The sequence below is a fragment of the Bufo bufo genome, chromosome 7, assembly GCF_905171765.1.
Source record: "Bufo bufo chromosome 7, aBufBuf1.1, whole genome shotgun sequence".
Lineage (NCBI taxonomy): Eukaryota > Metazoa > Chordata > Amphibia > Anura > Bufonidae > Bufo > Bufo bufo.
Genome location: NC_053395.1, coordinates 193786831 through 193806925, shown reverse-complemented (window position 1 = coordinate 193806925; position 20095 = coordinate 193786831). Strand labels below are relative to the sequence as shown.

The 20095-nt window shown below is 47.1% G+C and overlaps 1 protein-coding gene across 4 annotated transcripts in view; it reads right to left on the bottom strand.

Annotated features, from left to right (window-relative positions):
- COBLL1 (cordon-bleu WH2 repeat protein like 1) overlaps positions 1–19390 on the bottom strand; it is a 128617-nt gene extending 109227 nt beyond the window's left edge. Inside the window, exons 1-2 of one of the 4 annotated variants that reach the window (XM_040441339.1) lie at positions 19147–19390; positions 15945–16048 (exon numbers count right to left, since the gene is read on the bottom strand). In XM_040441339.1, the coding sequence (XP_040297273.1) occupies positions 15945–16006 (62 nt within the window). In that variant the 5' untranslated portion in view covers positions 16007–16048; positions 19147–19390. The other 3 variants (XM_040441338.1, XM_040441335.1, XM_040441336.1) reach the window with 3 other exon arrangements.
- Between the last annotated feature and the right edge of the window lie 705 nt (positions 19391–20095).

The window sequence follows — 20095 nt, the reverse complement described above, 5'->3', positions numbered from 1 at the left end:
TATATATATATATATATATAATCCTGCGGTTTTGGCACTGGCCAGTAAGACTAAAAATAAGAGCCACTTCTTGGTCTGTACAGATCATTTTTCAGGCAGGCATCTCATTATCATTAATTATATCATTAGACGGGATTAGAATGACAGATATCACCTCTATAGAGATAACACAGCATCCACCAATTCACGATAGGTGATATCACAGCTTATCTACTCCCTCCTGATCTCTGCGCAGGTCACAGAGCATACCTACAAAATGCTCCCACAGAAGTCAATGAGGTCCCCTCCTGTCCCACGGTGGCTGCAGTAAGGCATATCAGGCAAGATGGCCGCCCCCATAATCAAGTTTAGGAAATAGAATAAATAAAAAAATCTGCTATCAGGAAATAAAAACAGATTGGAAAAAAGTGTCGCTATCTGGTTTTAAGTGACAGAAAAAATGGGCCAACAATGTGCAATTATCAGAAAGGAGCTTTCCAAGGAAAAGTCGTTCCCGATAACTGCCCTGTGCAAAGGAACTGCTTATCCCCGATGCTCATTCATCGGGGGAAAACATTGTTGAGGCGGACACCAAATCAGTAATTTCTGGGATAAGTGATCGCATTAGAGATTGTTTGTCCCCATAAGCAATGGTGATTGCTCATGTAAACGCAGCTAATGAACAGGCAATTATCGAGAACAAACGGTTCTTTCACAATAATTTCTTGCTCGATCAGCCCTCGACATCTACAGGGTAACTGAATTACTGGCAAACAATCGGGGAGTCAGCCCAAGGGTCATGGAAAGAGAACCGGGGTGTCAAGACCGAGCAACATGATGGGAGGCCTAGATTGATCTCTGCCATGGGACCCTTCTGTTCTATGTAGGAGACTGCTCGGGGGGGACTCAAGAAGACCGTGTGCTACATAGTTGCCCATTTCTTTGGCAAATCCTGACCAAAAAAAGCATATTTTACAACTGTCTGGGGAATCTCTCACTTGCCAAAGTCTTACCTCCCTCCACCCCTACATCCCCAATCTTCTCGCTTGATGTGATCTGTCCCATAAATTCTCACACTGTTGCAATATCCACCATTATACAGAGAATGGGACAGCTTACGACTCCAGGAATATAATGAGAATGACATCATCTGGAGAATGACATCATCCTAGCAAGCTAGGAAAACACTTAATACTTCAGTTCCTGACACCCCAAAAAATATTTTGGAGGTGAGAGAATTTCAAACCTGACCCAAGCAAAAACTACATTCAGGCTACTTTCACATCTGTGGCATCGATTCTGGTAGGCTGTTTCGGAATGCCCGCCGGCCCCAATAAAGGGGTTATTCAACATGTAAAAGATCCCCCCTCAATGCCCGGGCCCCTCATATAGATGCTACTTACCCCGCTCCCCAGCACCCGTGTAGCTCCTGCACCCGCACGGCCGCTGCTGCATCTCTCCGTCGCGCAGATCAAAACATCCGGCGACAGGTGGGGGGTCGGGCACAGACAATAGCAGACCACTACAGGGACGAGCCTACCTAGGATCGCGGGTGATGCAGCGGTGGCCATGTGGGGAGCAGGAGCTACACGGGTGCCAGGGAGCGGGGTAAGTACCTTCAATTTGAGGGACCCGGGGATGTGAAGGGGCATGTTTTACACATTAGATAACACCTGTAGATATAATGGGGTCCGAACCGAGATGTGGACTCATTCCGACCGCATGCTACGGTTTGTGTCGGGCCAACTGTCGTCATTTTTGCCGGATCAGGCGGCCCGGTTCTCCATGTCGCAAATGTGAAAGTAGCCTTAGGCTACTTTCACACTTGCGTTCAGAGCGGGTCCGTCTGGTGTCTGCACAGACGGATCCGCTCCTATAATGCAGACGTTTGGATCCGTCTGCATTATAGTTTAGAAAAAATTCTAAGTGTGAAAGTAGCTTCAGACGGATCCGTCCAGACTTTACATTGAAAGTCAATGGGGGACGGATCCGTTTGAAAATTGAGCCATATTGTGTCAACTTCAAACGGATCCGTCCCCATTGACTTATATTGTACGTCTGGACGGATCCGTTTGGCTCCGCACGGCCAGGCGGACACCCGAACGCTGCAAGCTGCGTTCGGGTGTCCGCCTGCTGAGCGGAGCGGAGGCTAAACGGTGCCAGACTGATGCATTCTGAGCGGATCCGCATCCACTCAGAATGCATTGGGGCTGGACGGCTGCGTTCGGGGCCGCTTGTGAGAGCCTTCAAACGGAACTCACAAGCAGAACCCCGAATGCTAGTGTGAAAGTTACTTGGTCTTTAACCCTTTGGCAGCATGTAAGGTAGCTGTATGTCACATGTTCACAGTCAGTATATGGAGCAGGCTGCTGTCACTGGGATCATAAATAACTCTGGCCTCCGAAACCCCCCCCCGCCCCTTTCACCTGCTGCAAAATTGTGGGAGGCTGATCAGCTGTCATGGCAGCCTAGGGCCTTGTTAAGACCTCCGGGCCTTTCATGGTAATTATCCTGTTAAGCCCTGCCTGTGAAAGTCCTCACAAGTATTACACAGTGTACTATTATCGGAGTTACCGATATTCATGATTTTTTAAGTTATCGGTATCGGCATCTAACCTTGCTGATATGCCGATAATGCGTCCATCGCGCTATCACAGAACATGAGCGCGCTGCTGTCAGCGCGCTCATGTTCCCTCAGCAGCACAGAGGAGAAGGAGTCACTCTCTCCCTCCCCCCTGTGCCGCGCTGCCAATGAGGAGAGATGGGAGGAGGAGGGGCGGGCGCACTGCGCCACCAATGATAATTAATGCCTAATACAAATACAGGAGGTGGTGCCCAGCCTATATGACAGGAAGCTGCGATCAGCGGCAGTTGACCCCTCAGATGCCGCTGATCGCAGCTCCCTGTCAGAGGCAGGGTGCCGGCTATGTGATTCTGTGCCGACACACCTGCCTCCTGTATTAAACGTTAATCATCATTGGTGGCATAGTGCGCCCTCCCCAGTATTAAAAACACTGGTTGCGAAGTGCGCCCCCCCCCCCCCCCCCCCCGCCCACCCAGTATTAAAGTCATTGCTGGCAGTGGCCACAGTGTCCCCTCCCCTCCTCTTCATTGGTGGGGCAGTGGCAGCTTCTGATCGGAGCCCCAGCAGTGTAATCCTGGGGCTCCGATCGGTTACCATGGCAGCCAGGACGCTACTGAAGCCCGGGCTGCCTTGGTAATCTCCCTGCTGCTGTGTGTACTATGCACAGGGCAGCAGGGAGAGTGTGAGGTCCTATTCACCTTAATAGATCTCTATTAGGGTGAATAGGACAAGGGATTAAAAGATCCCAGGTTCTAGCCCCTAAATAAAAAGTAAAAAAAAAAAAAAAAAAAATCAAAAAAAAACCTGCAAAATATTAAGTATAAATCACCCTCTTTCCATATTTTACATATAAAACATATAAACAATAAATAAATAAACATATCACATATTGCCACATCCGAAAAGTCCAAACTATTAAAACATAAAAATAAAATCTCCTATGTGGTGAACGCCGTAACAGAAATGTATTTTTTTTTTTCAAAAATGAAAATGCACAGAATATCGGTATAAGTTATCGGCTATCGGCCTGAAAGTTCACAGGTTATCGGTATCGGCTCTAAAAAATCAATATCGGTCGATCCCTATTGCAATACTATAGTAGATTAGTAGTATTAGAGTCTATGGTATAAGCAACTGAATGACTGCACGTTTAAGTTCCCCCAGGGGGTGCTAAAAATAAAAGTAACAGGGGTTCTGCCAAGTAATGTTAGATTTTTGTTACCTTGTTATGACATTTCTTTACGTTATATGCAACATCACAATTTTGACAACAAGCTGACAAATCCTGCTTAGAACACAAACAAGTGACCTAAAATGTGTGCCCGTGAGTTAATAATTGCGGTACTATTACAAGATGCCTTCTGTACAAAGTTTTTAGTGCAGTGTTTCATGGAAAATTGAAATTTAACAAGTGCTTTAATACAGTAACACACAAAAAACGCTGATTTTGCAATCATTATATAAATTAATTTTACGAGGCTTTCTTTCCCTTTCCCAGAATGGACCAGTGGCGGTATAGCAAGTTCCAGCCTGGGACTGAATGCTATCTGCAGTCTAATACATTTAGAGGGATCTGCACTGACTAATACTTAATACCATTAGTCACTGCAAAGCAAAATGGATGTAGTCTGGATGTTTTTCAAATTTCCAATAACTATAGGAGTTTTCCCACGAGTGACTTTAAAAAGGACCTGTATCGTCTCCTGACACCTCCCTTGTAGCAACTACTTACACCCCCTTGTAAGAACAATTCTGGAGCATCTATTCTTTTGACTCTGTGATCTGCTATTATCCCTGCTAAAAGTTATGAATGAATTACTACCAGACAGGTATCACCAGTTGGGGGGGGGATGTCCCTGCACAGTCTGACATTATGCAATCAGTGCTGCCAAGTGACAGGCTGTGCAGGGACTCACTCCCCACTGGTAACACCCATCTGGACCTTCACAGCAATCCAGGAGCACAAAGTTGGAGAGTAGCAGGGACTGGAGTAGCAATCGCTCTTTCATCCCACAACTCCTGGAAAACCTCTTTAATAGCTACTGAACTAGTACATCGATGGTCACTTCTTTCAGACAAAGCACCTTTTTAAATCCAATTAATATTATATATAGAAAAGGGCATGTATTGAAAACATTTCAAATTCCAGTTTTCTTCTAACATTAAAGGAGAAGTTCATTTTTACAACCAGCTTAGTGCTCCAATGCATTAAAAAAATATTCAAATATTTATATATATAAAGTTAAAAAATATAAAACAATATTGCCTGTGTGCACAGCTTCTATGCAGTTCTATCCCATGTGTCTCTATGTATTCTGGTCCTGCTGTCATCCCCTCTACCCCTCTTCTGCAGGTTAGCAAAAACATGGAGCAGAGGCAGTAGAGCAGGATCAGACTACATGGGTTGTGTTTGTAGTCTGTAACCATGGAGACACTTAACTGCATAGGAACTGTAAGATATTTTAAATCAAGATTATATGCAAGGTTGCAAAAGTGTATATAGTCTTTAAAGGGAATGTGTCATCAGAAAATGACCTACTGTCTAAATCACTTTTTTATGTTTGACATATTTTTTAATAATTTTTTAAGTTATTTTAAATTTTCCGTGTCACTTTTTATATTTAAAATAAAACCAAAAATCCAGCAGTTTTCGCATTGGCCACTTTTTGGTTTATACAGATTACTTCCCTGCAGTTAACTCATTCCAATCCTGCCTGTAATGATATCACCTCTGTGTATAGATAAGGGTACTTTCACACTAGCGTTATTCTTTTCCGGCGCTGAGTTCCGTCACAGGGGCTCAATACCGGAAAAGAACTGATCAGTTTTATCCCCATGCATTCTGAATGGAGAGAAATGCTGCGGTATTATCTCCGTCCAAAATTCCAGATCAGTTGCAGGAATGCCATTGAAATGTATTAGTGTCGGATCCGGCATTAAAAATACTGCAATGCCGGATCCGTTGGTAAAAATATGAAAGAAATATATAACGGATCCGTTTCTCTGGATGACATCCGGAGAGACAGATCCGTTCTTGCAATGCATTTGTAAGACGGATCCGCATCCGGATGCGTCTACAAACCCTTCCCATAGTTTTCTAGCAGCCTTACAGTTAATAAAAACTTTACCTTTATGAGCAATCCTGGACTTATAAAACCGGCAAAAAACAACTTAGTAGCATATGCAAATGAGGGCTCGCAAGTGCCCAGGGGCGGCGTTACCCTCGTAGGTGCCCAGCTAGCTCAGCCTTATTGTCGCTTCCCCCCGCCCATTCTTTCCCTCTGACCACCCATCTACTTACTTCTTGTTTCGCCGAGATCCCGCGCACTCAGTCTGTCAGCCAGAGCATGCGCACTGCGACGCCCATTCCTTGTACAGCATCACAGTAATTAATGCGCATGCGCCGGCTTCACGCCGTTAGCCGGCGCATGCGCATTAATTACTGTGATGCCGTACAAGGAATGGGCATCGCAGTGCACATGCGCCGGCCGACGGACTGAGTGCGCAGGCGCGGGATCTCGGCGAAACAAGTAAGTAGATGGGCAGTCAGAGGGAAAGAATGGGCGGTCAGAGGGAAATAATGGGCGGGGGGAAGCGACGATAAGGCTGAGCTAGCTGGGCACCTACGAGGGTAACGCCGCCCCTGGGCACTTGCGAGCCCTCATTTGCATATGCTACTAAGTTGTTTTTTGCCGGTTTTATAAGTCCAGGATTGCTCATAAAGGTAACGTTTTTATTACCTGTAAGGCTGCTAGAAAGCTATGGGAAGGGTTAAAAATTTGAAACTTTGATGACAGACTCCCTTTAAAGGGGTTATGCAGGAATTACTATTGATGACTTATCCTCTAGATAGGATATCAGTATTACCTGGACGGGGGTCTAACACCTGGGATCCCCGACGATCACCTGTTAGAAGGGGCCGGGCGCTCCGTAGCAGTCTCTTCCTAGGCCATGTGATCTCACTGTACAGCGGCCTAGTTGCAGTTCAGACCCATTCAAGTCAAGGGGGCTGTGCTGCAATACCACGCACAGCCTCTATACGATGTATGGCGCTGTGTTTGGAAAGCTGCCGGGAGCCCACGGAGCTCGGCGGGGGGTGCCATGACTGGTAACCCCGTCAATGCGATAATGAGATAATGATCACCTACCCCAAGGATAGGTCATCATTATCTTTACCTGGATATCCCCTTTAATGTCCATAACTGGTTGATTCCACTTAGAAAAATGTTAGAACAGGATAAAGAGACCCCGAGAAATGACAGTTTTATCTTTTCAACAAGTGAAAACTCTTTGATTTCAAAAACCGTTTAATGTACTGCGCAATAGGAACAACGGCCGCGAGAGTCGGAGAAGGTGGAATAGGTAAGATTTCAAAGTCCGTGCCTTTGTTTGCTATGTTCAGGGCCTATGAAATCAAACACAGTGAAAGGAGCTAATTCTTTCTCCGACATGGCAACATTTCAAGAAAAGCTTAGATTACTTCAATCTGCAATCGTGAAGGTTTTAGTTCTCAAAGAGCTTGCAGACATCAGGATCCCATAGACACAGTCAGCCAGGACATCATGCAGACATTACATACGAGACAAGCAGCCTCTGCCAAACACCCCCTCGAAAATCCAGCAGCCATATATTTAAATATATTAAAAACCTAGCCCCTCCAGTTTTACGATGGTTACACATGTTACACGTCAAATATATCCAAAATGATCACTGGCGGAAACAGAAACATATCAATCTCAGCTGGTCCAACCCTTGCATTTTTGTAGCTTGTATGTGACAGCTTTGAAACCTGAGCCAAAAAATGCAAAGTACTAAATTTTTCTTTGTCGAATACGTGCGAAGCTCACCTAGACTTGCCAACTGGCACATAAAAAGATCCTGGGTTAGAACTGATGCTGAACTCATAGATTCAATATCTGACATGTTGGTTTAGCTTATGTCTGCTATTTTCCCATCTTCTGCCAGACGTCACCTCAAAAATTCAAATATGCGCGAACCAACTACACGAGCTGCACAAATAGAAGACTAAAGAGGTTACTGACCCCAATGAGGATCAGATGTCTGGAGGACATGAAACATGAAAGTTCACGTCTAGGATTTGTTGAGGAAACATCACAAGAGGCTTTAGAGAACATACTGAGGATGCTCTAGAGGTCCTCCCCACAGAGGTTCTCACCAGGAACGTCCCCAACCTGATGGATCGCTAAGGGTATGTTCAGATCCACCACGTATCCCACGACAGTTTTGGCCGATGGGTTTTCACGCTGACCCGCTCTAGGTTTGGCTCCCGCTGCGGCCTTGCGAAGGGTCTGCGCGGTAACAACGCCAAGAATGGACCTGTACATTCTTGGCGCAGTCTTAAAAACTGGGTGGCAAAAACCTTTGTCGTGTGAATGGTGGCTGACCTCCCATTGAAAACAATGGGAGGGGGTTTCACAGCAGATGGGGCCCGCAGATGCGACAGAAGTGAGCACATTACTGCACAGAAGACACACGGGAGCACATAACCACATACTAGACAATATGGAGCAGATTACTACATACTAGGCACAAGTGAAAATAATAGCAAATACCCTACAGAAGTAAGCACATATGCGTACTACACACCAGTAACCTACTACTGCATACTATACACAAGTGAACATGGCACTGTATACTATCTACAAGTGAACATACAGCCAAATACTCTACACATGAGCATACTACCGTATACTTTACATCAATGAACATACTACCACATACTATCTACAAGTGAACATACAGCCAAATACTCTACACATGAGCATACTACCGTATACTTTACACCAGTGAACATACTACCACATACTATACACATGTGAAGATACAGCCAAATACCTTACACGTGAGCATACTACCGTATACTTTACATCAATGAACATACTACCAACATACTATACACATGTGAAGATACAGCCAAATACCTTACACGTGAGCATACTACAGTATACTTTACACCAGTGAACATACTACCACATACTATACACATGTGAAGATACAGCCAAATACTCTACACATGAGCATACCACCGTATACTTTACATCAATGAACATACTACCAACATACTTAACACAAGTGAACATACAAGTACATACTATCTACAAGTGAACATACTGCCAAATACTATACACACATGAGCATACTACCGTATACTTTACACCAGTGAACGTACTACCACATACTATACACATGTGAAGATACTACTACATACTAAACACAGGTAATTAAAGGGTATGCTAGTCAGAGAAGGTTGAAGGAGCAGATAGTAAACTTACAAAATACATTTGCATATTCCAAGTAGTAACCCCATAAACTTCAACAACAGGTACTTTACAATGCAAATACGGTAATGCCAAATAAGGCTACTTTCACACTCGCGTTTTGTGCGGATCCGTCATCAGATAATACAACTGTCTGCATCCGTTCAGAATGGATCCGTTTGTATTATCTTTAACATAGCCAAGACGGATCCGTCTGGAACACCATTGAAAGTCAATGGAGGACGGATCCGTTTTCTATTGTGGCAGATTGTGTCAGTGAAAACGTTTGGCTCAGTTTCATCAGACGGACACCAAAACGCTGCAAGCACCAAAACTGAATGGAGACGGAACTGATGCAAACTGATGCATTCTGAGCGGATCCTTTTCCACTCAGAATGCATTAGAATGCAAACGGATCCGTTTTTGACCACTTGTGAGAGCCCTGAACGGATCTCACAAACGGAAAGCCAAAACGCGAGTGTGAAAGTAGACTAAATTATACAAGATGATCTTAAAGGGCATCTGTCAGCAGATTTGTACCTATGAAACTGACTGACCTAGGGGCAGCTCAGCCCCATTCAAGTGAATAGGGCTGAGTGCGATACCAAGCACGGCCACTATACAATGTACGGCGCTGTGCTTGGTGAGCTGAGAGAAGGCCGCAGTGCTCACAGGAGCGCCGATGCCTTCTCAAAACAGCTGATCCGTGGGGGGTCCCAGGTGTCAGACCCCCACCAATCAGATACTGGTGACATATCCAGAGGATAGGTCATCAGTAAAAAAAAAAAAATCTAAAAAAATCCTTTTAATAACGCACAGTTGGAGAACATGTTCCGAAACGATGTGATTTACATTTTCTTTTGCGGTTGAGAATCATGAACATTGTTTTATCTCTCATCGTTGATTGCACTGCTCGTGATAAAATGATAATTGCTCCGTGAATACAGACCCTGCGGCTACATGACTGCATTCACCACAGCAGCAGCATCACAGTCATGAGAGGGTTTGGAAGGCTGCAAAACCAACAAGGGAATCCACCAGTCAAGTGTCGGCTGATAAGGCAGTGAAGCCAATCGTTTGGGTACCAGCTGTTAGCCATGACTCCTACACACATCTGGATGAGAAGCTGCCATGTACAGAAGGAAACTTCATCCTGTCAGATCCTTGCTCTGGCAAACCCCATAAGATTATGTCTTTGGGTAGCCGTAGGTGCAAATCATCTTATACTGTAGGTTAGCCAAAAACTTATATAACAAACAGTCCAGAAAAAAAAAAATATGGAAAGAGGTTGTGTTAGGACTTTGGACATAGCAATACCATGGGTGGACCTGGTGTAGAAAGACAAGGAATCCCTAGACACTCTGTGAAGCACTGAATACCATCAAAATACACGTGATGGAGCATGTCACAATTTTGGGCAAAAACTGTGTGTCTCCATATAAGGTGGAGGCACACAGAGACACAGTGTATCAAGGATCCTAAAGATGGTCATACTGGTGAGTTAAAGGGGTTTTCCTCGTAATAATTTTTAAACATGGGACAGAATGGGTTCAAAATAAGAAAAAATCATGACTTACCTCACCAATCCCTTGCCACTGCCATTCCAATGCTGTCCTAGTTCCTGATGCTCTCTACTTCCTGGAGGCCAGGACCAGAAGTGTGGACCGGAGCAGCACTGGAACAGCAGTAGCAAGGAATCGGTCAGGTGAGTAATGATAGAAAGTTTCATGGTGCCAATTTAGATGGATGGCTGTTCATGTAATAGAAGGATGGTCAAGTCCACCAGATTGGAAGACACTTGTACACAATGACACTCCATTGTGGCTCATACAGGTGATCCTGAACAAAGGGCCCCCTCTCTGATGTCCATGTGTCCTTATTGGGGCATATTGACAGGGGTTGTCCTCATGAAGCACCCCTTTCAAAGTAAAGCTACAGATTCTGACATGTTAGAACACAGGGGTGGTCCCGTGTCCCATATCTTGTGTTCACTGAGTACATGGTCCCTTTGGCTTTGAGTTTGGAGGTTTCCATATCTCCAAAACCATGTTCTCAAATTCTAGTAAATTAGATCGCATGTACAAGTTCATGGGGAAAGTTAATAACCTTTACATCGAGAGCAATGATTCCAAACTAAGTAGACAACCAGCGAGAAAATATGATCAGGTAAGCGCCGCACATGCAATGAAGGAAATGAGCCTCAAGAACGTGGGAGCCTGAAGACCTGATTTAGATTAACTTTTCTGAAAAAGCCCTGATTTTCCTAGGAACACATTACAAACTTCACAATCTATGAATATTCCTGTTGAAGTTGAACTTTTTTTTACACTAAACAGAGAGCACATTTTCTCTCTGCCAAACCCAACTGAAATATAATCCTTACACTTGTACTTAAGGACTACTAACCCCCAAAAACATACTTTTCATATACAAGGCATTAATTCACTGTCCGGTCTTCGCCTGAAGAATATGAATGTCTTCAAAACCAGCCAAACTGTTTGAGATATCTACAGAGCTGGCCCGAGATGTTCAGTTGACAGCTTTCAAATTCTTCCATGCCAAAGTGATTGAGCTCCACATTGTGAAGACAAAAGACCATAAAGCGTTCAGCGGACAGTTACAGTATCTCATGTCTGTGGTCATCTATTTTTTTATAGTTATGGACCATGTCTGAAATCCAAGCAGGAGCACAGGCCAGCCACTTCCTCCATCAATGATTTCACCATTGTATTCTGTATCAGAGCTCATCTGATACATCAAGGAGAAGTATGATGGCTACGTACACAAATGTTATCAAGCATCTCATTGAACATATGGTCCTAGGGTTCTGTCAGGTGAATTAATGCCAGGAAACCTGAAGCAGTGGAAGACACTCTGATGACCAACTGACAAGAGAAGATAGTCCCATCAAAGCGAACATGGCCAACAACGGTAGCTATCAGACAAGTGTTTACAACAGGAAGGCCGCACGCATCTGCTGCACATAAGGATCCCATCAGGTTTTCACAAAAAGTTTTCAGCAGATTTTCAAGTAAGAAATGAATAATGTCTGGTATGAAGTTAGTTATTTGCAGATATGGAGGAGCTGCCTATGGAGAACCCGTACTAATACTGTTATCATAGATATCCCATTACTTTAAAAGCAAACTAAATTCACAAACCAACCAGACTTCATGGCCAATAGAAATACATCTTAAAATTATGTCGGAGATGATGTATGTTTTCCACCACTATGCAACAGCAAAACCACAAGAAAGAAGAAAGCCACACGAAAGCAGATGCGATGTCTGGTAGTTGAGTAGATCAGGGAACGGAGAGCCAAGATGAGTAATGTGTTCTTATATAGATAATCTTAGATAACCAAAGCTAACGTCAGGAAATACTATGATCACCATCTGGAACCACAGCCAGCGAGCTCAGAAACCGCTACCAGTCTTCCAAACCACTCCGGTTGCTGGGAAGCTAAGGCTACCCCTAGGTTCTTCACCATAGCTTGCCATGAGACTGGATGGACTTGGCTGATAGGGACCAAGGTTAGGGTACTTTCACACTTGCTGCAGAGGATCCGGCAAAACGTATATAAACTAATGGCATTTGTCAGACGGATCCGGATGCGGATCCGTCTGACAAATGCATTGAAATGCCAGATCCGTCTCTGCGGTGTCATCCGGAAAAACGGATCCGGTATAATTTTTTTTTTGCATTTTTTTCGGTCTGCGCAGGAAAGCCTAATACAATGTAAATTAATGCCGGATCCGGCATTCCGGAAAGTGTTCAGTCTTTTTGGACGGAGATAAAACCGCAGCATGCTGCGGTATTTTCTCTGTCCTGAAAATGTCAAAAAGACTGAACTGAAGACATCCTGAACGGATTGCTCTCCATTCAGAATTCATTAGGATAAGACTGATCAGTTCTTTTCGGGTATTGAGCCCCTAGGACGGAACTCAATGCCGGAAAAGAATAACGCTAGTGTGAAAGTACCCTTAGTAAAGCAGCAGAAGAAAAAGTGATGCCAGCTCGCTGGAAGCAGACCTACCAGAATGACCGGGGAGTAGGGTGCAAAGAGGAGTAGACAAGCAGAAATCAGGAGAGACAGATAATGCCTGTGGACAAAGGGTTAATCCAGAAACAGGTCACAGTCAGAACACCAGGAGAATCAGTAGCAGCCGAATCAGCAGACAAAGGGTTAATCCAGAAAGCAAGCAGAGTCAGAGTCACAGTAATGAGTAGCACAAAATAGAGGAGCCATATCCACAAAATCACAGGCAAACAGCAATCACTGAGTTGTCGGCCTAAATCCTCCATCTAGCTCTGCGATTGGCCGTAATCCAGGAGCCTGATCAGGTCAGATTCCAGCCTCACCGACAGGTCGACCAGCTGGGGCCCTGCACAATAGTATCTTGGCTGGGTACATTCCTGACAGCCAAACTAAAGGAGTACGCTATAAAGGGGAACCCTGGCTAAAATATAAAAATGAATAAATAAACAGGAAAATCTGTGATCGTGGCGGGAACTTGGTTTAAAGGCAATACATTCTCTCTGGTGGCTCTCGCATCAAACCCAGGGTCTAGGGAGGCACATCGCTGCGGCCTCGTGCACACCACCGTATTACTGCTCGCTACAACCGCCACATATACTTCGATGGGGGTATAATATAAATCTGTGCGCCCCATTAGAAGCCATATTACTGGCCTATTATAGGAGATACATAAGAGGGCAGAACAGTATGGAGCACTGCATTGTGAGGAGCGACATGGAGTTCATACACGCGTGTAGGAGCCATTATGCATGTTATATGCAAATATCGGACACTGGGTCAGGCGCTGGTCGTTTACTTCCCGGTATTTGCACAGAGACCCATAGGCACGTGTTTTAATGCAAATGACTTAAAGAGGACCTCTAACCTCTCCTGACACATCTGTCATAGTAACTACTTGCATTCCTCATGTAATAACAAGTCTGGATCATCTGTTCTTATCACTCTATGTTGTTGTGCCGTTCCTTCATTATTCCTGCTAGAAGTTGGTGATGAATTGCTGGCAGGTCCAGATGGGTGTTACCAGTTGGGGGCACAGTCTGACACTGGATGCACTGATTGGATAGTGTGCAGGAACACCCCCCCAACTGCTAACACCCGTGTGGCCCTTTATTGCAGACTGCTAGTAATTCATTCATAACTTCTTGCAGGAATAATAAAGGGACGGCACATCATAGAGTCATGAGAATAGATGCTCCAGAATCATTATATTACAGGGGGGAAGCAACGGGAGAGGTGACAGCTCCTCTTTAAATGATATACTGTAGGGAGTCGGCCTAATACCTAAGAGGTAGAGATCACAGCCTCCAGACTCTGACCTTTGCTCAACTGGGAGCAGGAACTTCAAGCTATGGCTGACACCAATCCCTGAGATAAGCCTCCTTCTCTAGAAGTGCAGGGCATGTGGTTACTCAGCTGCCAGCAACTCTTCATCCAGAAAGTAGGGCACCAAGCCACCGCCCCGACAGATCAGACAATAGCGGGGAAGGCAGATGTTCTCGAGTACTGATATCACTGTACTAAATACATCTGGATGCAGTCACCCCACTTGCCCTGCGCCATTAGGTACTTGGGGACCAGGGTTGCTGCAGAAATCTTGTACTATTGGCATCCTCTGCTGCACGGGCATCACTCCTCTGCTGCACGGGCATCACTCCTCTGCTGCACGGGCATCACTCCTCTGCTGCACGGGCATCACTCCTCTGCTGCACGGGCATCACTCCTCTGCGAGGACAGCAAGAGGGGTCCCTGTGGACACGTACCATCCATAGAGCAATGCCAGCCTACGGTCATGGTGCGGCCAAGGAAAGATTCTTAGGCTCCATTCAGACGTCCGTAACGTGTTTTGCGGATCCGCAAAACATGGACAGCGGCAATGTGCGTTCCACATTTTGCGGACAAGAATAGGACGCGTTCTATTTTTTCCGGGAACTGAATTGCAGACGTGTGAATGGGGCCTTAAAGGGCTTTTTCATCTTCAAGGGGGATGTCTCACTTCAGCCAATGTCATGTATCATGTAGATAAAGTTAATACAAGGCACTTACTAATGTATTGTGATCGTCCATGTTGCCTCCTTTGCTGGCTGGATTCATTTTTCCATCACATTATACACTGCTCGTTTATGACCACCCTGCAATCCAGCAGCGGTGGTCGTGCTTGCACACTATAGGAAAAAGTGCCGGCCTCTCTGGTGGCTGGGTACGCATAGGCTTGCTCTTTTTTAAGCCTATGCGTACCCAGCCACCAGAGAGGCCACCACTTTTTCCTATAGTGTGCAAGCACGACCACCGCTGCTGGATTGCAGGGTGGTCATAAACGAGCAGTGTATAATGTGATGGAAAAATGAATCCAGCCAGCAAAGGAGGCAACATGGACGATCACAATACATTAGTAAGTGCCTTGTATTAACTGTATCTACATGATACATGCCATTGGCTGAAGGAAGACGCTAGCTGCCATACTCCAGTTCCACTGCGCTCTGCTTGCTGTCAGTGAATAAGAACATTTTAGTTTTTATCCATATTCATGATGCTGTATATGTAGCTCACCATCGGCTGTCTTATAGCAACAAACTCATTTTTTTGGAAGCTTTAGGGCAGGGATCAGCAACCTTCGGCACTCCAGCTGTTGTGAAACATGTTTCTATGATAGTTCTTAGAAGCAAGTATGCATGCTGGGAGTTGTAGTTTCACAACAGCTGGAGTTCACCTACCCCTCTAGATGTACACAGGAATATTCCCATTCACTGAAAGCAAACTGAAATCTTGCAAATAATGACATACGGCATAACCCATTCAACACCAGAGCGACAGGTTCTCTTCAGGTTTCCGGATGGATGAGCGCCCAATGATTTCCGGCAGAATCAGAAATCCGGGTTAAAGTGAAATGTTACAGCAGAGGCCGGGAGGCCGGGGAGGCTGCGCTGACACACCCCCCCCCCCCCCACCCCCCTTTTCTCTGTAGGCTTCGCTGTTATGGGCGACTCTCCATGAGTTAAGGCTTACACAACAAGGTCAGGAGTCCACAGTGATTTACATGTCACAGATCCCATGGGTTGATCCTTACCCTACAGGTGGCAGGGACGCGTCCTGACTGGAGTTCTCAGACCAAGATCCCGAATCGTCCATTCCCCAGCAGAGTCCCCCGGGTGGTCGTCCTTATTACAGCAGCTGTAGAACAAATTGAGGGGATGAGTAGCAGCCCCATGTAACCCGACGATTCTAATGTCAGCCCTTCCTTATAATGCTCCTCATTGTGTAATGTCACCATGTTATCACCGGCTTATCATGTAAGATTTTCTTTATGTCACTTGTAGCATTACCCCCTCCTTATAATGTAACCCCATAATATTAACCCCTCCTCTTGATGTCATCTTGCATTAAAGAGAACCTGTGACCGGGATTTTGTGTATAGAGCTGAGGACATGGGTTGTTAGATGGCCGCTAGCACATCCGCAATACCCAGTCCCCATAGCTCTGTGTGCTTCTATTGTGTAAAAAAAACCGATTTGATCCATATGCAAATTAACCTTAGATGTGACCTGTCCCTACTCATCTCTGGGTAATTTGCATATGTATCAGATCTTTTTTTTTACACAATAAAAGCACACAGAGCTATGGGGACTGGGTATTGCGGATGTGCTAGCGGCCATCTAGCAACCCATGTCCTCAGCTCTATACACAAAATCCTGGTTCCCTTTAAGGTCACCCCTTCTCATGATGTCACCCTCCCATCATATCATGTCTTCATCAGGTGCCCCCTTTACAATAAATCACCATCCACAGCATTTCATCCATTCCTCTAAATGTCGCCCCCTCTCATCATATCAGCCACTGATTATGACCATTACCCCAATCTTGTGTTACTACCTCCTCCTGTCACCTCTTTATTTCACCCCTCATCTAAACACATCATCTCCTTCTTATCATTTTGCTTACCCCCTCCTTATCACGTCACCCCCCCCCACATCACGTCGCCCCCCCCCATCACGTCGCCCCCCCCCCACATCACGTCGCCCCTCCACATCACGTCGCCCCTCCACATCACGTCGCCCCTCCACATCACGTCGCCCCTCCACATCATGTGCCCCCAATAAGCACATTGCCCCATTACATCATGGCGCCCCTCCACATCACGGCGCCCCTCCACATCACGTCGCCCCTCCACATCACGTCGCCCCCCCCACATCACGTCGCCCCCCCACATCACGTCGCCCCCCCACATCACGTCGCCCCCCACATCACGTCGCCCCTCCACATCACGTCGCCCCCCCACATCACGTCGCCCCTCCACATCACGTCGCCCCTCCACATCACGTCGCCCCTCCACATCACGTCGCCTCTCCACATCACGTCGCCCCTCCACATCACGTCGCCCCCCCACATCACGTCGCCCCTCCACATCACGTCGCCCCTCCACATCACGTCGCCCCTCATAAGCACATTGCCCCATTACATCACGTCGCCCCTCCACATCACCCCTCCACATCACGTCGCCCCCAATAAGCACATTGCCCCATTACATCATGTCACCCCCCACATCACGTCGCCCCTCCACATCACGTCGCCCCTTCCTTCTCACTGACCTTCCCCAAACCCCAAACTTTCATCACGTCGCCCCTCCACATCATGTGCCCCCAATAAGCACATTGCCCCATTACATCATGGCGCCCCTCCACATCACGTCGCCCCTCCACATCACGTCGCCCCCCCACATCACGTCACCCCCCCACATCACGTCGCCCCCCCACATCACATCGCCCCCCCACATCACGTCGCCCCTCCACATCACGTCGCCCCTCCACATCACGTCGCCCCCCCACATCACGTCGCCCCTCCACATCACGTCGCCCCTCCACATCACGTCGCCCCTCCACATCACGTCGCCCCTCATAAGCACATTGCCCCATTACATCACGTCGCCCCTCCACATCACCCCTCCACATCACGTCGCCCCCAATAAGCACATTGCCCCATTACATCATGTCACCCCCCACATCACGTCGCCCCTCCACATCACGTCGCCCCTTCCTTCTCACTGACCTTCCCCAAACCCCAAACTTTCATCACGTCGCCCCTCCACATCACGTCGCCCCTCCACATCATGTGCCCCCAATAAGCACATTGCCCCATTACATCATGGCGCCCCTCCACATCACGGCGCCCCTCCACATCACGCCGCCCCCCCACATCACGTCGCCCCCCCACATCACGTCGCCCCCCCACATCACGTCGCCCCCCCACATCACGTCGCCCCCCCACATCACGTCGCCCCTCCACATCACGTCGCCCCCCCACATCACGTCGCCCCCCCACATCACGTCGCCCCTCCACATCACGTCGCCCCTCCACATCACGTCGCCCCTCCACATCACGTCGTCCCTCCACATCACGTCGCCCCTCCACATCACGTCGCCCCTCCACATCACGTCGCCCCCCCACATCACGTCGCCCCCCCACATCACGTCGCCCCCCCACATCACGTCGCCCCCCCACATCACGTCGCCCCTCCACATCACGTCGCCCCTCCACATCACGTCGCCCCCCCACATCACGTCGCCCCTCCACATCACGTCGCCCCTCCACATCACGTCGCCCCTCATAAGCACATTGCCCCATTACATCACGTTGCCCCTCCACATCACCCCTCCACATCACGTCGCCCCCAATAAGCACATTGCCCCATTACATCATGTCACCCCCCACATCACGTCGCCCCTTCCTTCTCACTGATCTCCCCCACATTTAGCGCTGCTGCTAGCGGCCCGGACTCACATGTCTATAGGTGAGTCTGGAAATATTCCACCATCACACACAGAATCAGAAGCTCCTGGCAACAAAAGCTGTCAAACCCCAAACTTTCTACATGTTCTGAGTACAGGGACAGTACATGCGGGACATCTGAATAAATCCCAACCACAGTCCTGGAGCAGTGCTGCTGTTGGCATGCTGGCACTTATAGTTCCTTTGTTTACCATATGTCAGGGATGTAATGAGTTAACCCCTGCCATGCAGATCTGCAAGGTGCCATGTGGAAACAAGGTGGCAGAAGCTGCTAGAAGGTAACATGTCAGCACTTACCTTGTCACCTTCCCATGTGATCCCTACATCCACAGAGGTTACACAGCCCTACAGCCAGTCCTGCCCCAAGCACCGCGGGTTAACCCTTGCCAGGCTGTGCCAGTCGGGGCACCTCGCTCTCCAGCCACCAACACACCGCACCTAGAACAACTTTCTGCAAGGAGAGGAGAAGGAAACCTGAGACCAACCTCGTCCTGAGCGACTAGTCCCTGGGAAGAGAGGCCCCTGTGCCGCGCTGCGCCCTGTGCCAGCCTCCCGCCCTCCGCGGCTCCGCATCAAGTCCCGTCTTGTCCCCGTCCTCTTCTCCTCACATTCCCTTCAGGTCAGAGCAGAAAGCGCCTTGTGTTCGGCTCCTGGCGCTGCAGCTGGAGGGAGGTGCGAAGTCCGAGCGGCGGGGACTGCACACAACACCTGGGAGGAGGACGGGCACATCCGCCTGCTCAGCTCTGCTACATCATCATGCCGGGTGTAGCGGGGAGGAGGAGGTGTGTGACCTGCAGCTCCGTGCACTGTACACAGGCTTCACTGTACAGCGCTATACACACTATATACTACACTGTACAGCGCTATACACACTATATACTACACTGTACAGCGCTATACATACTATATACTACACTGTACAGCGCTATACACACTATATACTACACTGTACAGCACTATACACACTATATACTACACTGTACAGCGCTATACACACTATATACTACACTGTACAGCGCTATACACGCTGTACACACTATATACTACACTGTACAGCGCTATACATACTATATACTACACTGTACAGCGCTATACACACTGTGTACAGTACTATATACTACACTGTACAGCGCTATACACACTATATACTACACTGTACAGCGCTATACACACTATATACTACACTGTACAGCGCTATACATACTATATACTACACTGTACAGCACTATACATACTATATACTACACTGTACAGCGATATACACACTGTGTACAGTACTATATACTACACTGTACAGCGCTATACACACTATATACTACACTGTACAGCGCTATACACACTGTACACACTATATACTACACTGTACAGCGCTATACATACTATATACTACACTGTACAGCGCTATACATACTATATACTACACTGTACAGCGCT